Here is a 27,767-nt window from a genome sequence, read left to right on the forward strand (position 1 = left end):
CACCAAACTGCAAAGACATTTATCAGGGGAAATCTTTATTGTTGTGTTTTACAGTCCCAAAACATGGAAATTGTTTTTTTTGTTCTTGTTTTTGCTTTATAATTTAACTTTTGCATGAGAATAAAGACGTCCTGACACAAATCACAGCTCCTCTGCTTCAACTCCAGCTGGGGAGCTTTAAATTATAATCATTAATATTTATTTCAGTTCGGGCCAAAATATTAAACATTTGCTCGTTGCAGCTTCTTAAATGTGAGGATTTTCTACTTTTCTTTGCCAGGAAATTAAGAGTTTTGCTGTTTGTTGAACAAAAGCAGCAATTTTGATGACATCACTTTGGTCTCGAGGCAATTATGGTGAGCATTTCTCACAATTTTTACGTTTTATGGACCAAACAATAATCGATTCATCGTGAGAATAATCATTAGTTGCATCTCTCTCTCCCTCTCGTGTCCCGGCCTCTCTTCTGTCGGTATCTTCACAATACAAACGTAGATGTCTCATGCAGGTTTACAGTTTCTACAAGCTTCTCATTGAGATGAAGTCAAACTTAAAAAAGAGGGGGAAGGAAAAAGGGAAGAGAAAATGTAAAAACAAGGCAAAAAGTATAAAGAGAAGAAGAGGAGAGGAAATATTGGCAGACGGAAGGAAGAAAGGATGGTAGAAACAAGGTAGGGTAAAAAGTAAGGAGGAGATGAAAGAAAAGAGTATAATACAAAGAAGAAAGAGTAAGAGGGTGGCTGGGTGAGGAGGGGAGGGAGGGGAGGGATTAAGTATTTGGTGTGAGTGGATAAGGAACCGGGAACACGAGTAGCGTTTAACTCTTTGCAGACTCACACTCACAGACGGGAGCTCCGCTTTATCGCAGCAAACTGTAAGAAGACGACAGGTCGCCATCGACACGTGAGGACGACTCTGAGTCCAGGACGCAGGAGCAGGTGAGACCCGGCGACGGAGGAAGGAGGGGGAGACATACGTGCATCCAGTCCACTGTGAGCTGCTGCTCTGACCTCTGAAAATTAGTTTTCATGGTTGTTTCATCAGTTGTGACTCAGTTGATTAGTTGTGAATGTATAGTGGCTGTTTTGTAGTTTAAGGTTTTTAAATGCTGGTTTTATTTGGCTGTAATAACAATCTACCGTTCTCTTATATCATGGTGCTATAACGTCAGAAACAAAATTAAAGGACACATATTGTGTTTCTCTTATCATCTGGATCGTTAATACAGCTTAGCAGGTTGATGATCATATTAATTTTTACCCAAATAACTCTTGATTTGTTTCCAAACGAAGAGTATAAATGTTGTCAGTGAACATTACAGCAAACTTTTTTCTTAACTGTTTTAAACGCTGTGTTCTGGTGAGGTTCAGGTACGCTGTTAGGTTTAGGAGAATATCATGTTTTAACTTACCTGACTGTGTCGCCACAGATGTAGCTGGAAATTGTCCCGACGTCACGTCAAAAATATCAGTTTTGGATTTTTTCAGCTGAGGTGGTCTCAAACGCTGGTCTCTCGTCCACTAGCCGTCTCAAGTGCAGGATTTCGCCACCTCGACCAGAAAAAGAAAGATATTGCAGATAAAAACTTGCAGAAACTTAAACACAGCCACGTTACAACATGTACTTCCCGTGTAAGTCCCGTCCCTGCAGGAATACGAAGCATGCATGAGGAATAACGATGATACAGTGGAAGATAAAAACACCACAAAGAAATGAAGTCACTATTAATTAGATTTTTTTTTCTTTTCAACCACAAACACACTGTGAGTCTTTAAGTATAATAGTTGCTCCAGAGTGGTTTGTCCTCAGGCTTGTTATAATGGAAACTACCAGGACGGGGGGTCATGTGACATCAGGCGTGTGTTTGTGTGTGTGTGTGTGTGTGTGTGTGTGTGTGTGTTATCTCCTCTCCGCTGTTGCATGCGGTGACTCATTGCACGTTTCCGCTGTTTACTGGAATATTGCTGGAACATGTTTATGTCCTGAAGTTTTTTAATGGCTACCTGAGAGCCAGTGCGGGAAGCCTCCGGGTCTCTCAGTAAAGTGCTTTATAAGAGTTGATTTATTTTCGTTTCTCAGATGGATTCTTTAAACTTTTTTTTTTTTTTTTTGAATCGAAGGGACTGACGCTCATTGTTGGCTGAAAGTGACGTCCGCAGCAGCAGTGAAACACACTCACATGACTGGACGGCTCAGCACTCAGGCAGGGAACATGAACAACAAGACGAAGGACAAACATTGCAATCAGAAGTTTAAAAAAAAAAAGTTCTGTGAGCCTTTCAGAGTCACTGCTAATCTTTTGTTGTGCTTAGGCCTGGTTGCTTGTTGTATACAGATAAATCAAGACTGTTTACTGCAGATGTTCCACTGTAATTCTGTGTTGTGTTGACTCGAGGAGTCAGAAAACCGACGTGAGAAGACAAGGAGCAAAAAAAAAAAAAAAAAAATGGAGAATTTACGAGACCTGTTGCATCATATCTTTGCCTACTGAGTCACAGTTTTAACGTCACAGACTTCTGCGTTGTCGGATGACGAACGCAGTCCAACGTGGAAGTTACAAAACATCTTCGACCAACTTGGAAAAAAAAACAACTTTAATGTAAATGATGGACTCTCATGTGAACGTTAAGTGTGGAGCGAGGGCCAGGAAACAGTTAGCTTAGCTTAGCATAAAGACTAAAAGCAGCAGGAAGCAGCTCGCCAGCATATGCTATCAACATTTCTGTGATTTAAGTTGCATCAAGTCATCAAGTGAAGTGTTGAGTTACGTACTTTCATGTGAGGAAGCGAGAGACCACCGTTCGATACGCACTTCCAACACCTGTTTGCGTGAAACCACTGGATATTTCCCAGCAGCGTTGAAGACATCCAAAGCGGATATTTTCGATGAGATATTGGGACGATTCACCGCTGTGACTGTGACGACACCAGTGGATATTTTTAAAGAGATATCAGGAGCTTCTCCAGCCTTGTTAGTGGCATCCAAAGAGCAGATCTTTGATGGGATGTTGTGTGCCGTGTTGGGAACACCTGAACGAGGTTTATCCAGTGATTACTACGTAAAGTTTCTAACATGTCTGTTGCGTGCAGCGACACATTGCCAACATTTATTCTGGCAACTGAATTGTGTTTATTTGATACACAAACGGACATAAAATGAGTGACGCCAAACCATGAATCACGGCGACCGCGGCGTCGGGACCGAGGCGGGAATTTCCCGGTTAAAATTAGTAACTTCCGACCTCCGAGCGTTCCAGCAGCTCGACGTCAGAAGAGAAACAAAAACTTGATTGATTGTGATTAAATTATGTTTCTCTGGCATGTCAACGCGCAATTGACCCAGAGGAAACGGAGGAGCTGAACCAGAGTAACAGACGCCACTCTTTGCTTTGGAGACGTATCCAAATCTTCCGTTATGCTAATTACGGCTCCCTCGTGAAGTCGGGGGTTCGATGGATTTGCCCCGAGTTTAAACGTGGAAACTCTTACTTTGGTGTGGCGTTTGTTGTACCTCTTTCAAGTAGGAAATCTGAATTTCTTCTGCTCCGAATTGTCTAGCACGTAACATCAAGAACAGAGACGGTCTTCAACTACAAACCACTACCACCTGAGACGATAAGCCAACATTGATCTGACCGTTATCGGGCTTATACGCAGGCGTCACCGGTCCTTAACTCCTCCATCGCTCACACATCACTGTTAATTTCATTTTTAGAGGAATTAATTAGACTTGATCTGCAGGCACGTCAGCATCATGTGTGCAAACATCCCTGTGTGTTGTTTTTTTTGGGGGGGGGACATGAAATGGATTTGTTGATGTCAGTGTTTAGTTTCCTCTGAATGAAGAGTGTGTTTGGTTGCGTGCTGAGGACACTGTGATTAGCTGTAGACACTGAAGGGGGGCAGATAACGTGGGGCAGGCGGGGGGTGACTGTCTGGTTTGGGTATTGCTCAAGTTTACCCTTGGCCTTTCTGCTGCAGCCATCTGTTGAGAGAGTGTGTAGATGAATCCACTCGTGTGTGTGTGTGTGTGTGTGTGTGTGTGTGTGCACAGCAGGGGTGGATTGGCAAGATTAGGAGAGTTGGCTACCACCCTCCTCCTCCTCCTCCTCCTGCATCCCCGACGCACCTCCGTCCCTTCTTTTTTTTTGAAACCCTCGACCCTGACGCATGCCACGTGTTCACGGCTGCCCCCCCGACACACACACACACACACACACACAGAAAGAGAGGGGATCATGCTTGAGTCTAACCTGCCTAATTCTCTCTAATGGCTTCTCTATTCAGGGATTAACTCCTTAAATCCGCACACACACACACACACACACACTCACAGAGGGTCCATCATGCATCGGCCTACAGTGTAACCGTCACTTGGTAACACACCATCACACACACACACACACACACAAAGGAAATGGACAATAGCTGATCTCTTCACAGTGATTTGGCGAGGCATCAAATGGCCTGTGGGCTGCAATTAAAATGTTTGGGACTCAGGGGAGAGGACGGGGGAAGACGGGAAGGGAGGAGAAGAAAGAGGAGGAGGAGGAGGAGAGAGGGAGGGAGAGAGAAAGGAGGGGAAAGGCTTTAACACTCAGAACAACTTTATCAGGATGAACTCTCTCTCTCTCTTTCTCTCTTTCTCTTTCGGCGAGTGTGTGTTTCCTTTTGAGGGGGACTTTCTCTCATCTGTGTGTGTCAGTGTGTGTTTTAATTGGCCCCGTCAGCTCCGAATCCAGAGAATCTGGTGTTTTCCGCTGGAATTTTTCTGCTGCAATTGATTTATTTGAAAGCGACGCCACATTCCCGCACACACACACACACACACACACACGTCGCCGTCTCCTCTCCAAAATACAATGCAAAACATTAGGAGTTGGACACGGTTTGTTTTCCGGAGCTTCTGGCGAGCGGTGACCTCGGCACAACACGCCGAGAGACTCTGAGCGCAGTCAGTTCTCTCTGGTTTTGGGTCTGTTATCTAACCGGGTCGTCTCACAGAGATTCAGATCCGTTATTGAAGGAGACCTGAGAACAAAAACCGCTGGGAGAAAAGGCTGCAGTTCAGCTCAGCAGCACGCAGGGACGACATCACTGCAGACTTTCTCTGTGTGATGTTCTCATCCTGAACAGAAGTCTGAGGGAGGTGGGTGATCAGAGAGAAAACACGTCATGTTCTGCACCCAATATGCAACTAAGGCGCTTGGTTAAGGTTTAGGTGTTTTCTTTTCCTCCATAAAGAAATGTTTTACCTATTTTGATTTGGAGGAACTCAACTGGCCTGCACGGAGCGCTGATCTCACCCTGATCTAACACCGTATGACCCAACATCCAACATGTTCTCACACCAGGACCTGCAAAGCTTCCTGTCAGGAAGCCTTTCCAGCACGTGGTTAAATGTCCGATGTTAAACAGCAATTTGGACGTTACTCAGCTGGGTTTAGGAAAAGATTGTTGACATCTGGTTTCAACACAGGACATGAAGCCCGGTCTCCTCGGGTTCCTTCTGTTTCTGTATGAGACGCCGAGGCGACATTATAAGACATCTAGATCTGCTGCTTTGGGAATAACCCTTGCTGACATCATCTGTTTCTAAAATAAAACCTGGTGGAAAGCCTTAAAAAAGAAAACAGGAGGCTGTTACAGCAGCAGATTGTAGTAAAGTCCGTGTTTCTGGAGGGAGAGACGTCATGTTTGGGAATCCACATTCTTCTGACCGCGTCGCGTAACCAGACTTTGACTCGCATCAACACAAGCTGTCACGTTACGTTTCCATCCACAGGAATGTGAGGTGTTAATCCCACCTGCAGCCCCCTGCAGCTCATCCACCCACCATCCACCCGTCCCCATCCTCTTTCTCTTTCTCTCTCTCCCGTCTCACCTTCACCCTCCCTCCTCTCCTCCTCATGGCTTGTATTTTCAAACAGCTCTCTCGCCAGGCAGATTTAATTCGCGAGCGGAGCAGAAAGTTTATGCAAGAGTGAAGTGTGTGTGTGTGTGTGTGTGTGTGTGTGAGTGTGATAGAGGCCCTCTGTTAAACTAACAGAGACCCAGGTGGTCTCTGGACCCTCCTTTGTCTCCCCTCTCCGTCTCCTGCAGGCATGCATGCAGAGCCGCCGCAGAAACAAAAAGACACATTTCAATGTGACTTCAGAGCTGATTGTGTGCAGGGGGAGTGAACCACCCTTACATACACTCCCGCCTCTCCCACCTATTGAAGTTAACCCCCCCCCCAAAAAAAGGTACGCCCCCCCCCGACATTTCAAGGAGATTCAGGGAAACTTGAATTCACTCGGATTATAGAGAGATATGTCCTGCATTTTTTATATTCTGCGGTGCCACGTTAGCACATTTATTTCCATATCCGTGCCTGAAGTATATCAGAGCACCACCTGAAATCTTTTCAGTATCAAGCAGTCTCACCACCTGCAGGTGTGACAGGTGGTCGTTTAAACGTTTTATAAGCGTTACCGTAGTGTGCAAAGCAAAAACAATAATGTCAGCAGTTTTCACTCGATAAATCTGAGATCTTCATGAACAAATGACACGTCGTACCGATCGTTCAAGGACGATTAGCGTCCTGTTACTGTGGAAAACGACAGTTGCAGTTAAGTGCCAGGATGCAATCAAATATTCATGATTAAATATTTATATTTATAGTCATTTACAGTGATCAGAAGTGATAAAACAGGGTGATTCAATTACGTGTTTCTCTTACCTATTTTTTTTAATTTGTCCTTGTGTTTACATCCAAACAAAATTCTCAAGAAAGATGAAGATTATTTAACGGAGATCTGATTAACTTGCTTTAAATGCTTGATGACTACCTCACGTATCATCCCGATGCTACGTGTCCACGATACCCAAGAGTCAACTTCCTTTTCCAGAATGACGATAGAGTCGATGTGTGTGTGTGTGTGTGCGCGCGCGCCCAGGTCCGTACATATGGCCGTCAGCCAACATGCTACCAGAGCATATGTTCTTAAAAGAGGAAACAACTCTTTCCTTTTAATCTCTCTCTCTCTGTCTGTCTCTGGTTGTTTTGCAGAGGGAGGACTGGCTCGCTCGCAAAAAAGAAAAAAAAAAAAAGCATCAACATGTCCGACAGCTGTGGGACAGATCTGCAGCTGTGTGTGCGTGCACATATGTGTGTGTGTGTGTGTGTGTGTGTCGGGGTCGTCTGTTGGCAGGAAGCAGTAGGCAGCGAGTGATGTGGTCAGACCCTCTGTCACCAGAGAGAGAGAGAGGGAGGTCCTGTGTGTCTCTCTTCTTCTTCTTCTTCTTCTTCTTCTTCTTCTTCTTCTTCCTGTTGCTTGTTTTCTTTTCCTGATCATCGTTCTTCATTAGAGGGAGAAAAAACACACACACACACCAGCAGAGGGAGAGACTCATTTAGCTGAGGACTGTTGAGCTCGTTGATTATATCACGTGGACGAGATTCAGTTTCAGTGTGACGGTTTTCCCGCCAACGAAAAAAAAAGTAGGAGGATGAATCTTTTAAAAATGCAGCTTTTAATCTGATTTGTTGAACCTTTCTCAGTTTGCTCCAAGTGTTCTGGTGTTAAAGTCGGAAGCTGTGTGATGATTCCAAGTGTTGCAGTAAACAAGTGTGATTCTGAAAGAAACGGATCAGGAAAAAATTTTTAAAAAAACTCAGGAAATAAAAAACTAATTTAAAAACACAACTTGTTTTCATGTTTATTGGGAATTTTAACCAAATTATTTAATTAAAATCAGCTGAGGTTTTTATTAACTGATCAAATCAATAATTAATGTCACATTTTATGACTCATCTGATTTTAATCAATACAACAGAATCAACACATCTGTTTAGTCTTTCCTGTCTGTTTTATTACAAAGTCTTCTTTTCTTCTTTTATTTCACTTCTACCTTCAATTTTTTTTCTCAAATTTAAACAGTTTTCACTCAATTTTCAACCTTTTTTCCACCAGTATGTTAAACTTCACTCTTTAGTGAGGTTCTTTTTTTTTATATTGAGTTTCCATTTTAACGCAGTTTAATGCATCTGGTAGGAAAAAAAAACTGAGAACATCAAACCGAGGGAAACGTGAAAATCCTCAGGAGAGAGAGAGAGACAGAGGAGCGCTGAGTTTTTCATGAATGTATTTATTTATTCTGCAGGGAATACAGAGAGAAAAGTGATGGAAAAACATAGTGAGAGAGAGGTCAGTGTGGAAAATCATTTCTGTAAATACAGCGTGAAAATCAAAGGGATCGGAGGGGGAGAGGGGGAGGCGAGTGAGTAGGAGGTAAATTGAGGGAGTCGGGGGGACAATTAGACGGGAATTTCCAGTGTTAGTGAGCGAGAGAGCTTTTGTTATAACGGAGAGAGTGAGAGCGGCGCGGCTCTTCTGTTGCTTGATATCTGAATCGTTATATATCGTTTGTTTCGACTTAAAGCGCGTATTTATTTAACGTACTGATGCGTGTCTGAGAGGAGGACGTGGAGGAGAGACGAGGGAGAATCAATGAGAAATGTCTGACCCAACATCTCCTGAGAGCACTTCTTCCACGTCAGCTCCGTCCTTGGATGAAATAAAGAAAAATCCAGCGACAGAAAACTCACATTTCCCATCATGCACCTGGGATGAACGTGTGCCTCCTTAGTAAACATGTGACCCATTTAGTTCTGATTGTGTGAACTGGTGTTTCGCTTTTAAAGAGTTTTTCTTGCACACGTCAGATGGTTGCTGGCAGAATAGTTTCTTTCTCTCTTTCTACTTTTTCTCCATTTTATTGATTTTATAGATTTTATTGATTCCTCACTGTTTTGTTTCCCTGTGTGGTTTAACAACTCACACATCCCGATTCACGCCTCACGGTTTACGTTCCGTGGCTTCTATGAGCAGGTTTTCCGGTAGTTTTTGCAGAATCATGTAACATTTTGTGAGCAGAAATTCTCAAGAAATGGGGAGCTGATTGTCCCTGGAGCTCCCAATCATTATTAATCAATACGTTATTAATTAAAGCATTGGTGGAGAAGGAGAACTAACAACAAGTCTTGTTACAAGTCTTTAATGTGAGTAAAAGTGCACAAATCTAAAATAACTTTATTAGCTTTACTGACTAGTTATTTTTGCTGCATCAGAGCTGAATTAATGCATTTTTAAATCAATTAATTTGATCAGTGATCTGATTTTAAAGAACAGTTATTACAATAATCATTGGACCCAGAGTGTACAGTTTATACATACAAGTAAACATATGTATAATTTATTTTTACCTGTACTTTTTACATTTAAGTGAATTTATTGCCAGAAAAGGACTTTTTCTACTGAAGACTTTTTCTTGACATACTTTCACTTTCACCAAAATAATATTTAACATAACACTTTTACTTTTGCTGCATGTGAATGCTCAGTAAAGTCCTTATCAGTAATTAATAATTACAATTTATTCTGACTATTTTATGCATCACTAACCCGAATCTGCAAAGTAAATTTATATCAGAGTTACTGAATAAATTTACTGGATGAGAGGCATAAAAGTAAAGCCTCAAGTAAAGTACAAATACTTCTAAATTGCAGTAACAGTACTTGATTATTTTGTGACTTTCCACCTCTGACGGTACGTTTTAGAGTCCGTTGGTGATGCAGCAGGAGAGAAGTCCTGTCATGTCAGAGCGTTACGCAACTTTTTACGTAACTTCAGGTCTAACAGACGGATGAAGCAAGCGGTGTTATGTATTTCTTGTCTGATAGAGAGAATACAGAAAGTGTCTGTACGATCAGGCTGGGTGTGTTCTTCTCCAGACTCCCTTATAAAATCATTCAATTTAGTGAGTTCTTGAGTTTGGAGACACTTGATAAACTTTGTGAAGAGCTGCTTCTGAATAATTCTTATTCATCTGGGCCTTCTTGTGAATTCGGCACATCTAGATTCCAACATCTCTGCATGTGGATATCTTGAATCTGCTCACTTTGGCTTTTATTGTTCCTTTTTTTTTTTTTTCTTTTATTCTCTGCGTCGCTCATCCAGGACGTGTGTCCGCATGTCGGCCAGTGGAGCAAGCTGAGATTAACATCAGAAACTGGAAATGAAGAAGAGGGAGAGTTAGAGAGAGAGAGAGAGAGAGAGAGAAGCAAGGAGAGGGGTGAGAGACATAAATGATAACAAGAAGAAGGAGAGAGAGAGAGAGAGAGAGTTAAGTCAGCGAGGCAGCAGGGCAGATCAGTCCTGCCCCCTAGAGGCAGAGCCATCAGAGGGAATCAGGTGTGTGTGTGTGTGTGTGTGTGTGTGTGTGTGTGTGTGTGTGTGTGTGTGTGTGTCTTTTCCTGGGGAAGAGAGGGACATCCTGTGACAGTGTGACTCAATGCTCCCCCCACCAACACACACACATAAAACACACATACACACACACACACACACATGTTGTTTACGCTTTTGAAGCTGCTAACAGACATTTCCCCCCCACACACACACTCTCTCACACACACACACACACACACACACACACACAGCATCATCAGTGATAGAAAACTTTATGCAGAAAAAGTTGTGTTTCCAGTGTGTGTGTGTGTGTGTGTGTGTGTGTGTGTGTGTTGATGGCCTCAGGTGAAAGCGCCTGCTGCTGCTGCTTCTTCTTCTTCTTCTTCTTCTTCATAAAGAGAAAAGTGTGTGTGTGTGTGTCTGTGTGAAGGAGGGGGAGTGGGAGGGGCTTGACCCCGGGATGGGCGGGGCCACATAGCGACGGCCCCTCTCTCCAGCTATAGTCCTCGAGCGGTCCTGCTGTCAGACAGTTAACGCAGGACACCGAGCGGATCAGACGCTCACACACACACGCACGCACACACAACACACACACACACACATATATCCCCGTGTGGAGTATCAGCGGACCGACGGACGGACCGACCTGGGTGGAGAACTGCACCTGTCCTCACACACACACACACACAGGCTCGGACCGGTCGTCCCTATGTGTGGATGGGACCAAAGTTACACGGTGAGTCCGGAGCAGCGCGCGACACCCAGCAACTCTTTCTATTATATTTATTAATTTAATTGACGAACACTTTGATCACTTCTGTTTGCTTTGGTTGTAATTTAAAGATCGTGTTCACGTGTCCGGACCGTGACAACGAACGAAAACAAGTCAAAAATCTCAGTTTTAAAATGATTTTTGGGCTCTTGGAAGCAAATTTATGGTATTTTCCGCTTGTTTTAAACCGATTTTTTCAGTTTCTAACACGGATTCGTAGATGTTTTAATTTCACACTGGATCAGATTTTCTTTCTCTCGCTTTTATCCCTCTGATGAGGTTGATGAAGTGTGTTTTTGGATTTGTTTGCGGTGTTTTTTTTTTGTTTCTAACCCTTGTCCTCATATATTAGAGATGAATTTACATTTTCTGTCCATGTGGAGATCGGAAAAGTGTGATTTTGTCCCCCTGCGTGCTTCTAAAACGGCTCAACACGGTTTCATCTTAACTTGCACCTTTTAATTTTGAACTTGCACATTCAGCTTTTGTGTGTTTTCAGTTGGTCTTAATGTGCCAGAGGTGAATTGTTTCTTGGTTTTTGGTTTCACTATTAGTTCTCGATGTTGCAGCTGTTATGCAAAGAGGAGATGTTCTGCTGAGAGATGAAATATTGTGATCACGTTGTTTTAATGGAGCTTCATTTAAATGGCAAATACATGGGGGGGAAAAAAGAAAACGTGCAGTTGCTGTTGGGGAGAAATTCTGTTGTTGCTGGTGGAATTTTTCAGTTTTTACAATTCAAATCATGTGTTTTGTGGGGTTTTTGTAGGATTTGAATGTGATTTTGAGGCTTTGCTCCAGTCTGATGAGTTTCAGTGAGGCAGATTGTGTTTGAAGCAAATAAAATCTCTTATTCTAAATGATTCAGGATTTTAAAAGCCTTTTATTGAAGCTTTAGAGCAAAAAAAGAAGCAGTTGTGTGACTTGCAAGAGCTCCAGAAACATCCAGATGAGGAGATAATGAGTCTCTTGGCTTGTTATTGACTCTTTTTTTTTTTATTTTTTTAAATCAACTCCTCAGAGATGATCTCTGCTGAGTTTGTCTCGCTGCTGTTTGGAAGGAAAAGTCATCCTCTGTGACCGGAGCCAGTTGGATGTGAAATAATTTTCTTTCTTGCGGCTGCAGAAGAATTCACAGAGCCGAGCGCGGTCAGCGAAGATCTGGAAGCTTTTCCGCTCATCTTGCGTGGGACGAGCGGCATGTTTGTCCCTGTGTGGATATCTGCTGCCTCTGTGTGTGTGTGTGTGTGTGTGTGTGTGTGTGTGTGTGTGTGTGTGTGTCTTGGGTGGGATTGCGTTTGAAGTTTTTTTGTTTGTGCTGCTGTGGCCCCCCAAATGGAAAAGTTTTGGCGCTCCCTTCCTCATCACCCCCCTCCTCCTCCTCCTCCTCCTCCCTTCTCCCTTCTCCACATCCATTACCAACACACACACACGCACACACACACACACACACATGCACACACACGCTGGGAGTCGGGATGATTTGCCGGTTCCGCTGCAGTGCCACTCTGCTTCCAATTTTAGCTTCATTCAGACACAGACAGCATTTCCTTCCTCTGTCTTCAACCCCAGGAAGAGCCGGGGAGGAGGAGGAGGAGGAGGAGGGAGGAGGAGGGAGGAGGAGGAGGGAGGAGGACACAGGGGAGATTTTGGGGTTTATAATCCACCACACCGCTGAGTTACACTTTGTTTTTCTGCTTAGGAAAGAAAAAAAAAGAGAAGTTGGTTTAGTTGTTCAGGGAGGAGAGACGCGTCCAGACCTGCTGATAATCTGACTTATTACTGGATTAATCACTCGTTATCTCTTTGTTTGGTAATTGTTCATTCACAAAAAAAGCAACATACGGATTTCACTCGCCGACATTAACAGGAAAACGTCATCCAGTTCTTCTCTCGAGGATAAAATCCAGAACTTTTTATAATAATTGAGGCTTTAGGTAATCGGAGAAAAGCAGCGTGCTTTTATTTTCTGGCTGTACGTGAGACGCGTTGACTTCCTCTATCAGTTCCTCTTCATCCTCCTGTGATCAAAGTCTCTTATCTCCGTCTGACTCAGTGTGTACATTTTTTACTTTGTGGTTTCTTTTCTTTTTTTTTTGTCATTTTTTGATAGAAAACAGGAAACAGAAAAAAAAGATCAGTGAGAAATCAATCAGTGAAATTAATTTAGGAGACTGGAAACGTAAACAAACATCAGAGGTGAAAACAGAATCACGTTTGGAGGCTTTTTTTTTTATTTATTCACCAGTTGTTTCCCAAATTAGTTCATGTTTTGTGTTGACAAGACAAACTGTTTCCTGTCTGTGTGTGTGTGTGTGTGTGTGTGTGTGTGTGTGTGTGTGTGTGTGTGTGTGACAGCAGTCTTAGTCAGGCCCCCCCTCGCTCATTGAGTCACTCCACATAATAATCTCAGCTCTTCCTCTCATCCCGTCGCCTTTTGTCCTTTTTCTTTCTCTCTTTTTATTTATATCTTCTATCTTTTTCCTCCCACATCTTCTTCTGTCTCTGCTTTCCATGTTGTTGTCTTTCTCATCTTTTATTTTGCTTTTGGGTTCTTCTTCATGATTTATTGTCATTTTCTCCTCAGTTCTTCCTTCACATTTTTTTCTTTCCTTCTTTCTTTCTGGAATCCACCAGTTGACTTTCAGGTTCCTGAGTTCTTGTCGGTGTAAATGTTTAAAACAAAGGTTCTTAACAATAAAACATCTCTTCCTCTCTCGACACAGGCGACCTCTCATAGCTCGGCCATGTTGACCAGTGAGGGGGCGCACACCATGGAGCAGGACGACGCGCACCACGAGGCCAAGATGGCCTCCACAGCCACCAGCAGCCCCGGCCTGGACGCAGCCGAGACCACGCCAGACACGGACGTGGACATGGAGCTGGACGTGGAGGAGGCGGACATGACCCGGTGGAAGGAGGCGGAGTTCGAGGAGAAGTGCACATACATCGTCAAGGACACGGCGTGGGAGGCGGGGCCAGACGGTGACGTCATGACGACGACAAGAGCTGAGGCATCGCTGCCCAGAAACCTGGTCTTCAAGCACCCGGCTGACGGCAAGGAGGTCAGACTCAAACACACACACACACACACACACACACACACTCTGGCACACACACACTGCATGCAGACATACGCAGACACACACACACACACACACACACACACACACACACTGGCAGACATGCAAACTTTCTCTCGGGTTCTTTTCACACACTCAGGCAGAGAAAGCCATCTGCACACACACGTGAGTCAGATGCGGGTCATGTAATGAAGAGGGGGTCGTGTCTCGTCGTAAAACACACACACACACACATTACAGAGAGGAATCTGTGTGTATGCGAGTGGGTGTGTGAAACGCCTGAAGCAAATTTTACACACACACTGTAACTGTAGCTGTGTGTTTACGCTGCCACTTGATCGACTCGAATCCATCCATGAAAAGTCTTTCATCGTCTGGGAGAATTATGATGGCTTCATCCCAAAAGTGTGTGTGTGTGTGTGTGTGTGTGTGTCTCAAATCTGACAGACTTCCTTTTCATTGTAAATTGCTGCAGTAGCCGTCAGCGCTGGCAGGGGGCAGTGTTCAACGTCCCAACCAATTAAAACACATCAGTCGTGTCTGTCTGCTGATTTCTGATTTCTTTAAGCTCCTCGCTGATGTTTAATGAGGTTATAAAGTGAACTTCAGCCCCTCAGACGCTTCAAAGGTGATAATCAATAAACGTATCAACCCTTCTGTTAGATATTCCCACAGTTTTTTTATCAGGCAGGAAGAAAACTGTTGACATTTCCTCTGTTAATCTTACTCAACAAACCAAATAGTGAGCTTGTGACTTTTTCTTTTTTTTTTTCTTTGACAAACCTGTCGGCGGGTCATTGATCGGACCGGAGGTGAAAAAGTCAAAAAGTCAAAGGTTGAATGTGATGTTAGATAACAGCGAAGGCATCGCACACTACCAAAATGACTCTATAGCATCACGAAAAAGCTTCTGAAAGTTGAAAAGTTTGCAAAAAGAAAAAAAAGAGATCAAATTTGCATCCTCCCACAGCTCTGACCGAATATGACTGATTAGTTCTTAATAACATCTCGACTTCAGATTGGACAAAAAAAAAAAAAGGTGCGTGACTGCACGTCAGCAGGTCTCGACTTTGGCAATTTTGACACCCTGTGAGTTTGCCTGTAAACGACGTGACCGCATGGATTTTCTCATCAGGAAAAAACAGAGGAAAGACGCAGGAAAGCGCGAGAGAGAGAGAGGTGTAGTTCTGTTTACGAGCTGATAGGCTATCAGCTAATATTTATCTGGAGAGAGGAAGAAGGGAAAGGCTGAGGACGGGAGTTTGTCGCTCTGATCAAAGATGATTTGGTTCAAAGAAAGAGAGGGAGAAGGAGAGAGAGAAGGAGAGAGAGAGCATTGTAAAAGTCTGTTAATCAGTCAGAAAAAATCCAGTCACACACGCTGATGTCTGGTCCTCAGGAGGGAGAAGGAGAAGGGGGATTTCCACGTCACCAGGGGTTTGGGAGAGACGTCTGTTTGTGTGGGTTTCTGCATGAACAAAATGTGTGTGTGTGTCTCCCATCCACGCTGGGAGCCTGACGTCTAGTCGCCACATAATCCCTCTCTTTTCTCTTCTTCCTCCTCGTCCTCCTCCTCCTCCCATTTTGTTTCTTTGATTCAATCAGACGAGGAGGAAAAAACAAAAAACAAAAAAAAAAAACAGAAGATTACTTTTTTTTTTCTTTCTTTCTGGTTTCCTGCCCCTGAAGCGTCTGAAGTGGCAGCAGTTTTAGTTTGATGTGGCGATGAGTGGAGGTGTGACGAGAGCGAGAGACGAAGAGAAAGAGATATGAAAGGAGATAATTTACAGTCGTCCTACAGCCGCCGCGCACGAACACGCACACACACCTCCAGATTAACTGAGGCGTGAAGTCGGTTCATTAATCATCGTCCGTGTTGACAGCTGGTTGATAGCGTGTGTCTGGGAGTCTGTATTTATACGTACAATGAGACTTAATTAGACTAAAAGGCACATATCACTGATGGATGTGCACGACAGCATGAAGACATGCATCTACGGCAAGCTGCACGGTCAAAAACGTCAAGAATTTTAGTGTAAAACATAAAGAATTTGCTCAAATTATCAGCAGAATGTGAAGAATTAACAGTTTTTGTGTGTTGCGTCCCAGTCAGGATCACTAACTGCACATCTTGCTGAGATAACTAGCTAATAAAAACAACAGTTAGCAGCAGGTAGCTGACATATTGCACCTTTTAAAAGCGTCATCACAAACATCTTTACATGCTGACATGCAAAATGTTTGCATTTCAAGTTTAAATCTGGTGTTTTTAAGACATTAAAAGTGGGTTAAAGTTACTTCGGTTGTGTGTTCACACCAGTGTTGATGGATGTTTCCATGCTAGTGGCTAAAACTGTGTTATCGCACTTTAACGATGTGGATCGCCGCAAAAAAAAAAAAAAAACATCTAAAGAACAAAGAAGTGAACTCGTTTAGATGATTCAGATCAGCGTTTCAGGGGCTGAAGTTTAGTGTGTGAAGTTCACAACTTCACACACAACTTCACACACAATCCTCCTCAATCTTTTGTCTAACCGTGTGTGTGTGTCTGTTTGTGTGTGTGCGTGTCTTCCTGCAGGTTGTCGGCGTGTGCAGCAGGGAGTACATCCCCAAAGGAACCCGCTTCGGCCCCCTGGTGGGCGAGATCTACACGGCCAACAGTGTCCCCAAGGACACCAACCGGAAGTACTTCTGGAGGGTGAGTGTACACACACACCACACACACACACACACACCCACCACACACACACACACACACACACTTCCTCAGAAGCCGGAGGGACTCCTTCCTGTGACGTCACCAAAGTCTCATAGAGCAGAGATGGGGGCTCGCTGTTTTTTTTGGGTTTTTTTTCTGTGTGTGTCTGAGAAAGAGAAATGGGGGATGTGATGTCACTATCAGAGTAGCATGTCACACACTGTGGTTCCTGTAAACCCACACACTCACACGCACACACACACACACACACACACACACACACACAGCTCTGCAGATTACTATACATCACTACCAGTAACTGACAGTGAGAGTGCACACGCTCACAAACCACCTACCTGACCAACACCTACGCAGCGTGTGTGTGTGTGTGTGTGTGTGTGTGTGTGTGTGTGTGTGTGTGTGTGCATGAAAAAGAGAGAGACTCACTACAAAACCACAAAGCAGGCGCAAAGTCAGAAAGGTGTTCCATTGATGCTCATATCTCACTTTCTCACACACACACACACACACACACACACATACACACACACACACTGAGCCGAGAGAGAGAGAGAGAGAGAGAGAGCGAGCGAGGGAGAGAGAGAGAGCGAGGGAGCGAGGGGGAGGAGAGAGAGAAAATGAGTCCTTTTATATAAAAGAGGATCTCCTCCTCCGTCGGTCTGTTCGTCTGTCCGGAGGAGGTGAAGGTGAACAGAGAGAGAGAGAAGGAACATGGTGAGAGGAGTGAAATGATAGAAGGACGGAGAGAGGGATGAGTGAGAGGAGAAGGGAAATGGTTTAGATGTAATGTGATTTATATTAACACAGGCCAGATTTAAACTCTGCTGGGTTAATTTTGCTCTTTATTACTTTTTTATTTAAAGTTCAATAATGACTTTCTGGCTTTTAATGTTTTTTATTGAAGTTACTGAGTCTGGAAAACTCTTTTCTAAGTTTCTTTGTCGTTTGCTTTTTTAGTTTTTATTATCTGATATACCGCGCTGAGTTAAGTGAAGAACTATGATTTATTTATTTAGATACTGTTGTAATTGGTAACTGTTAGATTGTCAGAGGAGGTATTTAATGCCTTTAAAATGTGCTTTTGTTGCTTTTATTCCACTTTAATTTACTAATTTACTTTATTCAAAACATTGTACACCTTCCATTCTTCTCAAAAGCAAACTGATTTAAAGACAAATAAAATAAATCCTGGTCTTTCTAACATCTTCCCCCTGTCTTTTCTTCCCTCGCTCCAGATCTACACAGACGGTGAGTTCCACCACTTCGTCGACGGCCTGGACGAGACCCGCTCTAACTGGATGCGGTACGTGAACCCGGCCCACTCGGCAGCGGAGCAGAACCTGGCGGCGTGTCAGAACGGCATGGAGATTTACTTCTACACGGTGAAGCCCATCCCGGCCGGCGCCGAGCTGCTCGTCTGGTACTGCCACGACTTCGCCCGACGTCTCCACTACCCACCGTCCGGAGAGCTGATGATGCAGAAACTCAGTAAGTTTTTTTTTATTTTTTGATCATTAAACAATAATCAGTTTTTTCTTTAAGATGATATGATAAAAATGAATGTAGTTATTTAGCATCAGATGTTAATATTGTGTGTGCGTGTAAGCTTTTATTCTGAAAGGACAGGTTATTTTATTAAACATCTGATGCTCTGAGCTGCTGTGTGTGTGTGTGTGTGTGTGTGTGTGTGTGTGTGTGTGTCGTGAGCGCGTCCTGTCGCCGCTCTTAAAGCCTAACAGTGTCTTTTGAGTGTAGCCGTGTCTCCTTCCTCTCTGAACGTTAGCCTGTCATTATCTCACACACACACACACACACACACACACACCAAGAGTACAAGACCAACAACCTTTCATCTCTGTCAGTGCCATCGTTGGATATTTGTGTGTGTGTTTGTGTGTGTGTGTGCCAGTGACAGTGTAATTACACAGACAGGGGGATATGGCCCCTAATGCCACAGTCTTACACACTTAAAGACCCGCTTTTAACATGAAACACACACACACACACACACACACACAACCTTGCTCAACCTCAATAAAAGGAGCAGAGACTGTGTGTGTGTGTGTGTGTGTGTGTGTGTGTGTGTGTGTGTGTGTGTGCATAGCTTGTCTTGTGACCTTTTTACGAGGGAAAAACAAGCAGAAGAAGTGAGCGTCTGATTTTCTCCGTCCCCTGCAGAGAAAACTGTAAATATTTTTCTCTCACTTTTCCCTTTTGTTAATATTTTAAAAAAGGCTAAACGAGTAAAAATCGTGACTTTTCCCTATACATTGATGACACGGCAGACTAACGGCCCTTTATCCACTTTGGCTGAGCTGATCAAAGAGAGAAAGAGAGAGAGAAGCTAAGAGGAAGACAAAGACAACAGAGAGAGAGAATGATGGAGCTCAGGGGCTTCCAGGTGTGACTGCAGGCTAATAGCAGCGTAAAGGCGGCAGAGGAACCGGCAGACTCAGCCTGGCCGACTCCACTGCCCGGGGAGAGAAAATGCGCATGACCTGGAGGGGGGAGGGACACACACACACACACACACACACACCTCTCTAAAGCCTGAGTGTGTGTATACAGTATACCTGTTGCCTTTTAATTAGCTTCCTCTGTCATTTAGCCCCCACAGGCTCTCCTGTTGACCCTCCGCTGAACTTGTACAATGATGTTTTTACCTGCAGCAGAAAAAAAAAAAATGCTTTACCTGCACTTTTGTCTTTTTGCGCTACAGAGTTTCTACTTTTCTTTTCTCCTTTTTTTTCGGTCTGATGAGCGTACCGTTCCTCAAATGAGTACGAGCTCTGACTGTTGGTGTGGCCCACTCAAAGCCCGTCAGAAATAATCTCATCGGCTGAGTAAAACCAGGAAAACCACAATCTGTTCTCAACTGAGTAACGTTAGACTGAAACCCAGCGACGAGGGCAAAAGGTAGAAGAAGAGGAAGCTCTGATGAATCCTTGTAGTCGTGCAGAACAGACCGAGGACGATGCTTCTCTGATTTTCCCTCAGTTTTTCCTGATTCGATCTGAATTCGGCATTTTTCAGCACTGTTATATTTATTTTTTGAGTTCTGTTGGATCAAAAAAATAAAAGGGGAGGGGGCTGCACTCAGGTCCATTAATCAGTGAATGATATCAGACATCGCTCATCAGTCTCTGATCCATTTTGGGATGATGTCGTAGTTTGTTCTCGCTGGTTTTTGGCTCTTTCCAGCGCAGTCATAGCAAAACCAGACATCTGTGTTGAGCTCGCACCGCGGTCTCACTCCCTCACTCCCTCACTTTCTCCTCTCGTCTTCTTCTCTTCTTCTTTCTCTCAGCCCTTTTTTTTTTGTCGCCGTCGTTTAGCATTCTTTAAGTGTTAGCACTCGAAAGCACCTGTTAGCCGTGTGTGTGTGTGTGTGTGTGTGTGTGTGTGTGTGTGTGTGTTCAAAGACACTCTGCCGACACAAAAACACTCTCTCTCCTCACACACACGCACAGTCATAAGCTCGACATGCCGACACATTCACACCCACTCTTTTCATCTCAGACACATGCTAGCATGCACGTAACTGTGTGTGTGTGTGTGTGTGTGTGTGTGTGTGTGTGTGTGTGTTGGCCATTTGCCCTGATATATTTGCCACTTGAAAGAGCAGAAAAAGGTGGAGGAGGGAGCACTCGAGGTAGAGTTGCACCTCCCACCCCCCCCTCTGTTGACTACTTGAACTTCCTGGCAGAGGGGCCGTGTTGACAGATTGATATCTCCAAGATGGCGTCCCTGTTTGTTTTCTGGGGAAAAAAAGGGGGGAAGGAGGGAGTAGGAGGAGGAGGAGGAGGAGGAAGAGGAAGGCTCACTGATAACCTCAATGTTTACACACTGCCACTATACTACTGATGCAAGGGTCACCGACTGTGTGTGTGTGAGTGTGTGTTCGTGAGTGAAGGGGGTGAATCAGGGGGAGTCAAACAAATTTCATCAGTGCTGGCACTCAGGATTAACTTTGACAAGCGCCATCTCTCTTAAACACTCGCACACACACACACACACTCCCCTCTGCGCGACCTCACGGTAAAAAGTTGACTGGGCAGTAAACGAGCTTACAGATAATACGCCGCGGCGCTTTAAAAGGCCCGTCTGTGGCCATTTAACAGCCGGGATGTGCGGCGAGCTGACTACTCCGGGCTTTTAGAGAGTGTGCGTGTGAGCTCTCCTCCCTAATCCACTCTTTCATCATGCGGACGAGACAGTAGGTGTGAGTGACTGCGGAGGAAGCTCTCTAATCTAACCTTTGACCCGGAAACAATAGCAAAGGGCCAGGAAAAATCAGGAGAGTGGGAGCTCGATCAAAAGTGTGTGAATGTGTGTGTGTGTGTGTTCACTAAAAGTGGAGGAGTCAACAAATCAGACAGAGGCCTTTGTCTGCAGGCGCCTCTGGGTGCGTACCTTGTCACATGGTGTGCAGGTGGAGGCTGAGCTGTTTTTGCGGTAGATGTCTTGAGCAGGAAACCTTCCATCAGTGCTGCGTGTCTGCCACCAGTTTGATTTTATCTCGATTTTATAGGCACACACAGATATAAACACACACAATGCCTAAAGGCAGCTGTCACGCCTCACTTCCTGTCTTTTTGCCCCCGCCCTGGCCCCTCTGTGCTCGTTTGTCAAATCTGTCACCTTAATTGGTCCACTGAGTTACTTATGGTGTTCTTTCACCCGGTGAGAGACAAACATTTTTGCCGGTAGAGGACGTATGTGGCCTGCAGAGGATCAGAGTGTTTATGACATTAACTAGAAGTCACGATTATCAGGCCCCAAGTGGAACCACGAGGAGCTTATCACAATAAAAATGAACTCCCACTGACCTTTATTCTCTCTATTTCTGTCTCTACAGAGCAGTCTCTCCTGGAGGTCAAGCAGCAGCAGGTGAGCAGCGAGGAGCGTTTGGTTGAAGCCTCCAGCCCGTCACCCGTCGCAGTCACCCCCACCCCCACCCCACCCAAGAGGGAACACAGTGTCCTCTCCATTCTGCGAGGCACCAACAGTAACTCCTCCTCCTCGAAGAGGGAGCCCAACCGGCCGCTTCCCACCCGCCCGCGCTGTGCCGACAGCCCCGAGCGCCCCTTGTACCCCCGCGCCCTCTACCCGGCCCTCAGGCCACACCCACACATCCCTGAAGACTTCCTGAGTCACAAACCCAGCCAGCTCGGTTATTCTCATTCCCCTGGCAACCAGTCTTCAGCCACACCCAGCCCATCAGCGAGAAGTAGCCCAGACAGCAGCCCTCAGGGTAGCCCCTCGGGTCCGGCGCCATCTCCAGGTTCTTTCTACCCCACTGGACTGGGTTCCTACCCTGGTTACTCCCCGCCATCTGCCCCTTTCCCATCATCCTTCTACCCTCCAGGAGCCCCCTACTCTCGCTACCTCCTGCCCCATCACTACCCTCTCCCTGGCGGTGGTGTCCCCACCATAGGAGGAATCTTCCCCAGGATGTACCCTCTCTACAACAGCCTTCTTCCCCCTCACGTGCCCCTCATGCCTACCGACACAGCAGGGAGGCGCTTACTGATGCCTGACCACGTCCACCCCTCCTCCATCTCTGCCCACAGAGACTTCCTCCTTCCCGGGCCCACCAGTGCCTTCTCAGCTGCCACTGCTCTGAAGGAAAAAGCAGGGCCTCACCACCCTTTTTCTGGGCACCCTCACCCACACGGACCCTCCCACACCCCCTCCAGCGGCTCCCCAACAGCTGGCACATCGCCTCCCAACGAGCAGGTGCCCACCAAGCCTACCTCAGCCCTCCTTGGTAATGCCAAAGAGCATTGCTCTGATGAGGAGGCCATCAACCTGACCAAGGTGAAGCGTGGGGGCGTGGGCTCAGCGGGATACAAGGCACTGCCGTACCCGCTGAAGAAGCAGAACGGCAAAATCAAGTACGAGTGCAACGTTTGCAGCAAGACCTTCGGACAGCTGTCAAACCTGAAGGTGAGGCTCGATACGCTGCAGGGTTGTTTTGTGTTTGGCGTCCAACATCCTGTCTGCCTTATTATCATTCCATTCCTTTGCACTCTGGGGATATGCACTGTAATCATTAGACCACAGAGCAGGTTGATGGCATTTAAAAATAGGGGGTGTGTCACAAAATGTTTTACAAGAAACAAACTTACTCAGACGAAACCAACTGACAAACTGTCCTTCCTCTTCTCCGTCAGGTTCACCTCCGTGTCCACAGTGGTGAGAGACCTTTCAAATGTCAAACCTGTAACAAAGGCTTTACCCAACTTGCTCACCTGCAGAAGCACTTCCTGGTCCACACTGGGGAGAAGCCGCATGAATGCCAGGTGAGAAAACGCTGCCAAAGATGATGCACTTTCTTTCGGCTGATTTCCTAGATGGATGATTTTAGTAACGAGATGTGATGGTTAACTGACATCATCTCCTCTTCCAGGTTTGTCACAAGCGCTTCAGCAGCACCAGCAACCTGAAAACTCACCTGCGCCTCCACTCGGGGGAGAAGCCCTACCACTGCAAACTCTGCCCAGCCAAGTTCACCCAGTTTGTCCACCTCAAGCTGCACAAGCGCCTGCACACCCGCGAGCGTCCACACAAATGCCTCCACTGCCACCGCCACTACATCCACCTGTGCAGCCTGCGGCTTCACCTGAAGGGCTACTGCATCGCGGCTAACTCCAGCTCTGGCAGCCCAGCTGTTTCCAGTCAGGCTGCACTGGACGAGGTGCAGCGCGCCAACGAGGAGATCGAGCGCTTCGACGTCAGCGAGCATGCCGAGCGTCTGGAGCAGCTGCAGGGAGGAGTGGAAGTGGAGGCCATGCTGGAGAAGCAGATCCTGGGAATGCTGTGGAGGGAGAGTGACCTCAAGTCCTCTCACTTCCATCCCCACCACAAGAGCGGCGCCACCGAGCTCCTGTCTGTGGGTTACGGTGCATACGAGTCCCCGAATGAGACGTCGGTCATCAAAATGCGGCGCAGCAGCCCCATCCTGCCGCTTCCTGCCAGCGTCACCATCAAGCAGGAGTCAGAGGATCACTCCTAAGTGACCCTCGAACCCAAAAGGACATAGAGTCAAGACTGCATGACTCAAGGCGGACTGGGTTGCCAGGAGCAACAGCTGTAAATAAATAATTCTCTACCTGGTTGTGATCAGGAGTGACATCATGATTACACCAGGTTCATCAGGGACTCACGTACTCAGGGCTCAAGAGACACTGTCCCATGACTACTTAGCAGCGTTTATTATACTTAGAGACAATCATCTACCCAGGATTTACCTTTAATGTAATTAATATAATGCTATTATCATTATTGTTGTTGTATTATTTGGTCTCTATTTTCAAATGTCTTTTTTTTGTTGTTTTTTTTGGATCAATTAGTTGTTATATAACCTCCTTAATTTATTATACTTTTTATTTGTTGTCTTCAAAAGCAATAAGTGGAAGGGATGGTTACACTGACGCGGTGAAATCAATGTTAAAGACGATCTTTCTGTTTGATATTTGTTTCTCCCTGTGGCCATTTCTCTGTAGATAGTCACTCTCTCTATGCCTGTATCCGTCCTGCAGCCTCTAATAACCTATAATACCAGGGGGTGTCTAACTCTTCAGGGTTTTGTCTATTTAAATTGAGAAAACCACTATAGCAGGTTTTTAAAAAGGGTTGAAGAACTTGCCAAAGTACGGCACATAAATTTGTTAATTTAGCGAGAAGAGCTTTATTTCAACCCTGCTCGATAGCTTCCCTAAAGTATGTCTGTGTCCTTTTTTTCTGATGCCTGCTTAATTTAAATGAAACAAAAAAAGGGCATTTTTCTTTTTTTTTTTTTTTTTTTTGTATATTTTTTGACAACGGTTACCTCAGTGTGCATGTGACTTATATGAGTGTATGTGTGTGTGCGTGCATGAGTGTTCAAAGGGACAGCTAGAGGTGGGAGCTTTCTATTTATTTGCGTTTTGCTACTTGAAAAAAAAAAAGAAGAAGAAACCAAACTGAACTGGAGTGCAGCTCTTCATGTGGTCCAAAAGAGGAGCGGCAAAAGCCCGCTCGACATGTAGCACATAACGGACTCGGTGGGGGAGCTGGCTAGCCTCCCTCGTCCCTCCTTTTTGTTTTATTTTTCTACAACACTGTCGGCACCCAACAGGGAAGTGAACATCCTCCGTTTTTTGTTTTTTTTAAGGGATTCACACTTGATGCTAGCAACCAAAGTTCACTTGGCTTTAATTCCAAATGCACACCAAAAATTAAAAAAAAAAAAAAAGAAAGAAAGAAAACGAGGAAAACAAGGGAAGAAGGACTTGAGGAATCAAAATGCTGAAGAAGGGAAGATGTACTGTGTGTATATGATGAAGTGTTCGCTCTTTAGCTGTGGGCTCTCGTTTTTTTTTTTCTTTGGTAGATTTTTTTTTTTGTTCTTGTTGTTCTTGTTGTTTGTTAATATTTTGGTTGAGAAGCAACGCCCCCTTCTTGAACCGCCCCACCCCCCACCACCCGTCCGCCATCTTGTTAATGAACTGGCATACACCAAAGCACCTCGGCCTTCTTTTTATGCACTGGCCCCCCTCCTCCCACTTTATAACTTCAGTGCCGATGCTTGCACCATTCACACTGTGTACAATATCTTAAAACTGGTCATACTGGCATTAAGACCAAACTTAATGTTACTACAGCAACTGTGACTTTCTGCATCAGTTGTACATCATCTCTCTCTGTCTCTCTGTGTTTCATCGTTTCTCTCTAAACTAATGTTCGACCAAAGCGTCTCTTTCTCTGATCAGAGCTTTAACTCCAGAGGAGAATCCCCCCCAAAGGACTGTCTCTGTTTACATTCTGGTTTACATAGTTATTTATGTGCAAAAATGTCAAAAAAGTGTAAATTATGATATAAATGTTCACTGCTCTAATCTAAAACCCTGTGGCTCCGTGTGTTTGATTCTTTGTTTTGTGTGTTGGTTAACATATATCTGATCTTTACACAACTATTTAGCTGTTATAACTTTACCACCAGCATATTATAGCTGTAGAGCAACACAGACTGACCCAACTGGGTAACAAACTGTCTATTTCACACATACTGACACCCTTAAATTACAGAAGACATGATAATTAACAGGTTTCTTATTAAAATGCTCTTTACATTTTTACTCACCTTGTCATCAGCAGCCACGTTTAACCAAAGTGAATGTAGCCTAGAAACAAAACAAACTTTTTTTAGTTGAACTAAAATAAAATGGCCACAAATCGAAATAACATGATTTTAGTTTGCGGTAAAGACATCAATCAAAATATAAGAAAGATCTTGACCTCATTACTAGATATTTAGATAACAGGTTAAATAGTCTACCAGCCATAATTTACGAATACATGGAACTTATTAAGTCTGTGTTAGCTAAGATCTAACAACGCAAAACTAGTAAGTGTAACGTGGCGAGTGTCTTAATACGATTTGTTCATACGCAATACAAAGAAAACTTGAGAAATGTACAATATTTTTTTATCACCTTGCCAGAGCAGATGTCAAAAATCACAATAAAGAACTAAATAAGACAGGAAATACTGACACAATAACAGAATGATAAACAAAATAAAGGTTTATGATTAAGTTGACATCTTGCTTGAGGCCTTCAACAGGACTTGGGGATTTTTTTGAGCCTGTCAGTCCAAACTCTCGACCACGAGATGTTTCTCTCTGCCACGTGTAAAGATGTTTTAAGATAGTCCATCGTCCATTCGTGGAATTTACCAAAGGTTGTTTTCGCTTAATTTGTCTTATCAGACCTTTTATCAAGGCTCCTGTGGGCGATCACGTACTGTTGCACAAATATTCAGTGTGCTGATGTCATTTCCCACCACTTCCACCTGAGCGGAGCTCTGATCGCCCAGAATACATGAAACTTTTGAGGGTGGAGTTTGACTTTCATCCCAGACACAGTTCGGTCACAGTTTAAAAACATCAAATAAGAGTCGTAAATGGACACTGTGAGAACAGAGCTTCAAAGAAAAGACAGTAAACCAAAAGAAAGCGGCTGATGATGCAAACAGCAGACGGACAGACTCACCAACAGAGATTCAGAGTCGTGTCTTTTAACATCTACCACATTGATTCACATAATACAACTTTTTAACGTCTGCAGTAAACTGAGGCTCTCTGGCAGAAAAGTCGTGAATCTTTATGTCCATTTCCGTGCAATTCCAAGCTTTAAGGCTGGAGCAGGAAATGGGAACACAGCTCGCCGTGCCCTATGGGCTGCAGTAACAACTGTGGTCTGTCTTTTATCCTGCATGCAGGAGACATGCAGACAACATGACTCATTTTAGAGCCGACAGTCATCAGACCTCAGCTGACAATCTGACAAGAATGTGGATCGTATCACCCGATCTGGACCAGCACAGAACGTATGTGGTGGAAAAAAGAGTAGGAAGGTCAAAGATCAACTGATTGAGGATTAAATTGAAAAAAAACATTAAGGCGAGTTTATTTCTCATGTTACATCTGCTAGATTTAAAGTTAAGCTTTGCCAGTTTTTAATCATCTCAGTAGCGTAACATGTGGGTAGTGCAAACAAATGAATGATTGTTGAACTTCCCTCCGTGTTTCCACTGTGTAGACAGCACGGTTTTTCATATTAAGACCATTTTCCAGCGGTGAAATACCCTTTTCAAGTCAAACTGAAACGGGCACTAAAACTAGCTTGTCATATTACTTCACTATCAGCGGTGTTACCACCCACGTTCCATCTGTGACCTCAGCAGTCGTTACGTCACTCAATGATTCCAATCGCAACACAGAGGGTGACGTGCAGGGTGTCGAAGACAGAAGATGGAGCAGCTCGGTGACATTTGACTGTTTTTTGCCATCAGTATGTCGGGGGTGGTCAAAGACAGACGGCTAAACTGACGTAGACTCTTTGAACACAGCAGTGACTTTGCAGAAGAGGCCACTGACTCCAGGTGTTGAATAATCTGCATGAAGCCCCCAAAT

The 27,767-nt window shown here is 44.6% G+C and overlaps 1 protein-coding gene and 1 long non-coding RNA gene across 5 annotated transcripts; one reads left to right on the forward strand and one right to left on the reverse strand.

Moving 5' to 3' along the window:
• Positions 1–18: 18 nt before the first annotated feature.
• Positions 19–6,882, reverse strand: LOC119005308. Of its 2 annotated transcripts, XR_005070468.1 has the most exons (3): positions 6,722–6,882; positions 1,412–1,550; positions 19–1,012 (listed from the first exon to the last, which is right to left on the reverse strand). It is a non-coding gene; the product is annotated as an uncharacterized LOC119005308 (long non-coding RNA). The 2 variants fall into 2 exon arrangements; XR_005070467.1 differs by lacking the exon at positions 6,722–6,882 and having other exon boundaries at positions 1,412–3,459.
• Positions 6,883–10,773: 3,891 nt separating this feature from the next.
• prdm1a (PR domain containing 1a, with ZNF domain) lies at positions 10,774–25,696 on the forward strand. 3 transcript variants are annotated; one of them, XM_037075808.1, is made up of 7 exons: positions 10,774–10,969; positions 13,732–14,070; positions 16,667–16,786; positions 18,043–18,295; positions 21,666–22,756; positions 22,984–23,112; positions 23,220–25,696. In XM_037075808.1, exons 1-7 carry the CDS (start codon positions 10,943–10,945, stop codon positions 23,823–23,825), a joined length of 2,565 nt encoding a protein of 854 aa, XP_036931703.1. In that variant the 5' UTR covers positions 10,774–10,942; the 3' UTR covers positions 23,826–25,696. The 3 variants fall into 3 exon arrangements, with proteins under 3 accessions (XP_036931703.1, XP_036931704.1, XP_036931705.1); XM_037075809.1 differs by lacking the exon at positions 10,774–10,969 and adding an exon at positions 11,082–11,171; XM_037075810.1 differs by lacking the exon at positions 10,774–10,969 and adding an exon at positions 11,408–11,524.
• The last annotated feature ends 2,071 nt before the right edge of the window (positions 25,697–27,767 follow it).

The sequence above is a fragment of the Acanthopagrus latus genome, chromosome 17 (assembly GCF_904848185.1).
Source record: "Acanthopagrus latus isolate v.2019 chromosome 17, fAcaLat1.1, whole genome shotgun sequence".
Classification (NCBI taxonomy): domain Eukaryota; kingdom Metazoa; phylum Chordata; class Actinopteri; order Spariformes; family Sparidae; genus Acanthopagrus; species Acanthopagrus latus.

What these genes read in the sequence shown, in the direction of transcription:
- prdm1a (XM_037075808.1), top strand. Translation starts at nt 10,943, where the DNA reads ATGTGTGGATGGGACCAAAGTTACACG. An exon ending in ACCGGAAGTACTTCTGGAGG is followed by an intron (nt 16,787 to 18,042) that starts GTGAGTGTACAC and finishes CCCTCGCTCCAG; the next exon opens with ATCTACACAGACGGTGAGTT. An exon ending in AGAAGCCGCATGAATGCCAG is followed by an intron (nt 23,113 to 23,219) that starts GTGAGAAAACGC and finishes CTCCTCTTCCAG; the next exon opens with GTTTGTCACAAGCGCTTCAG.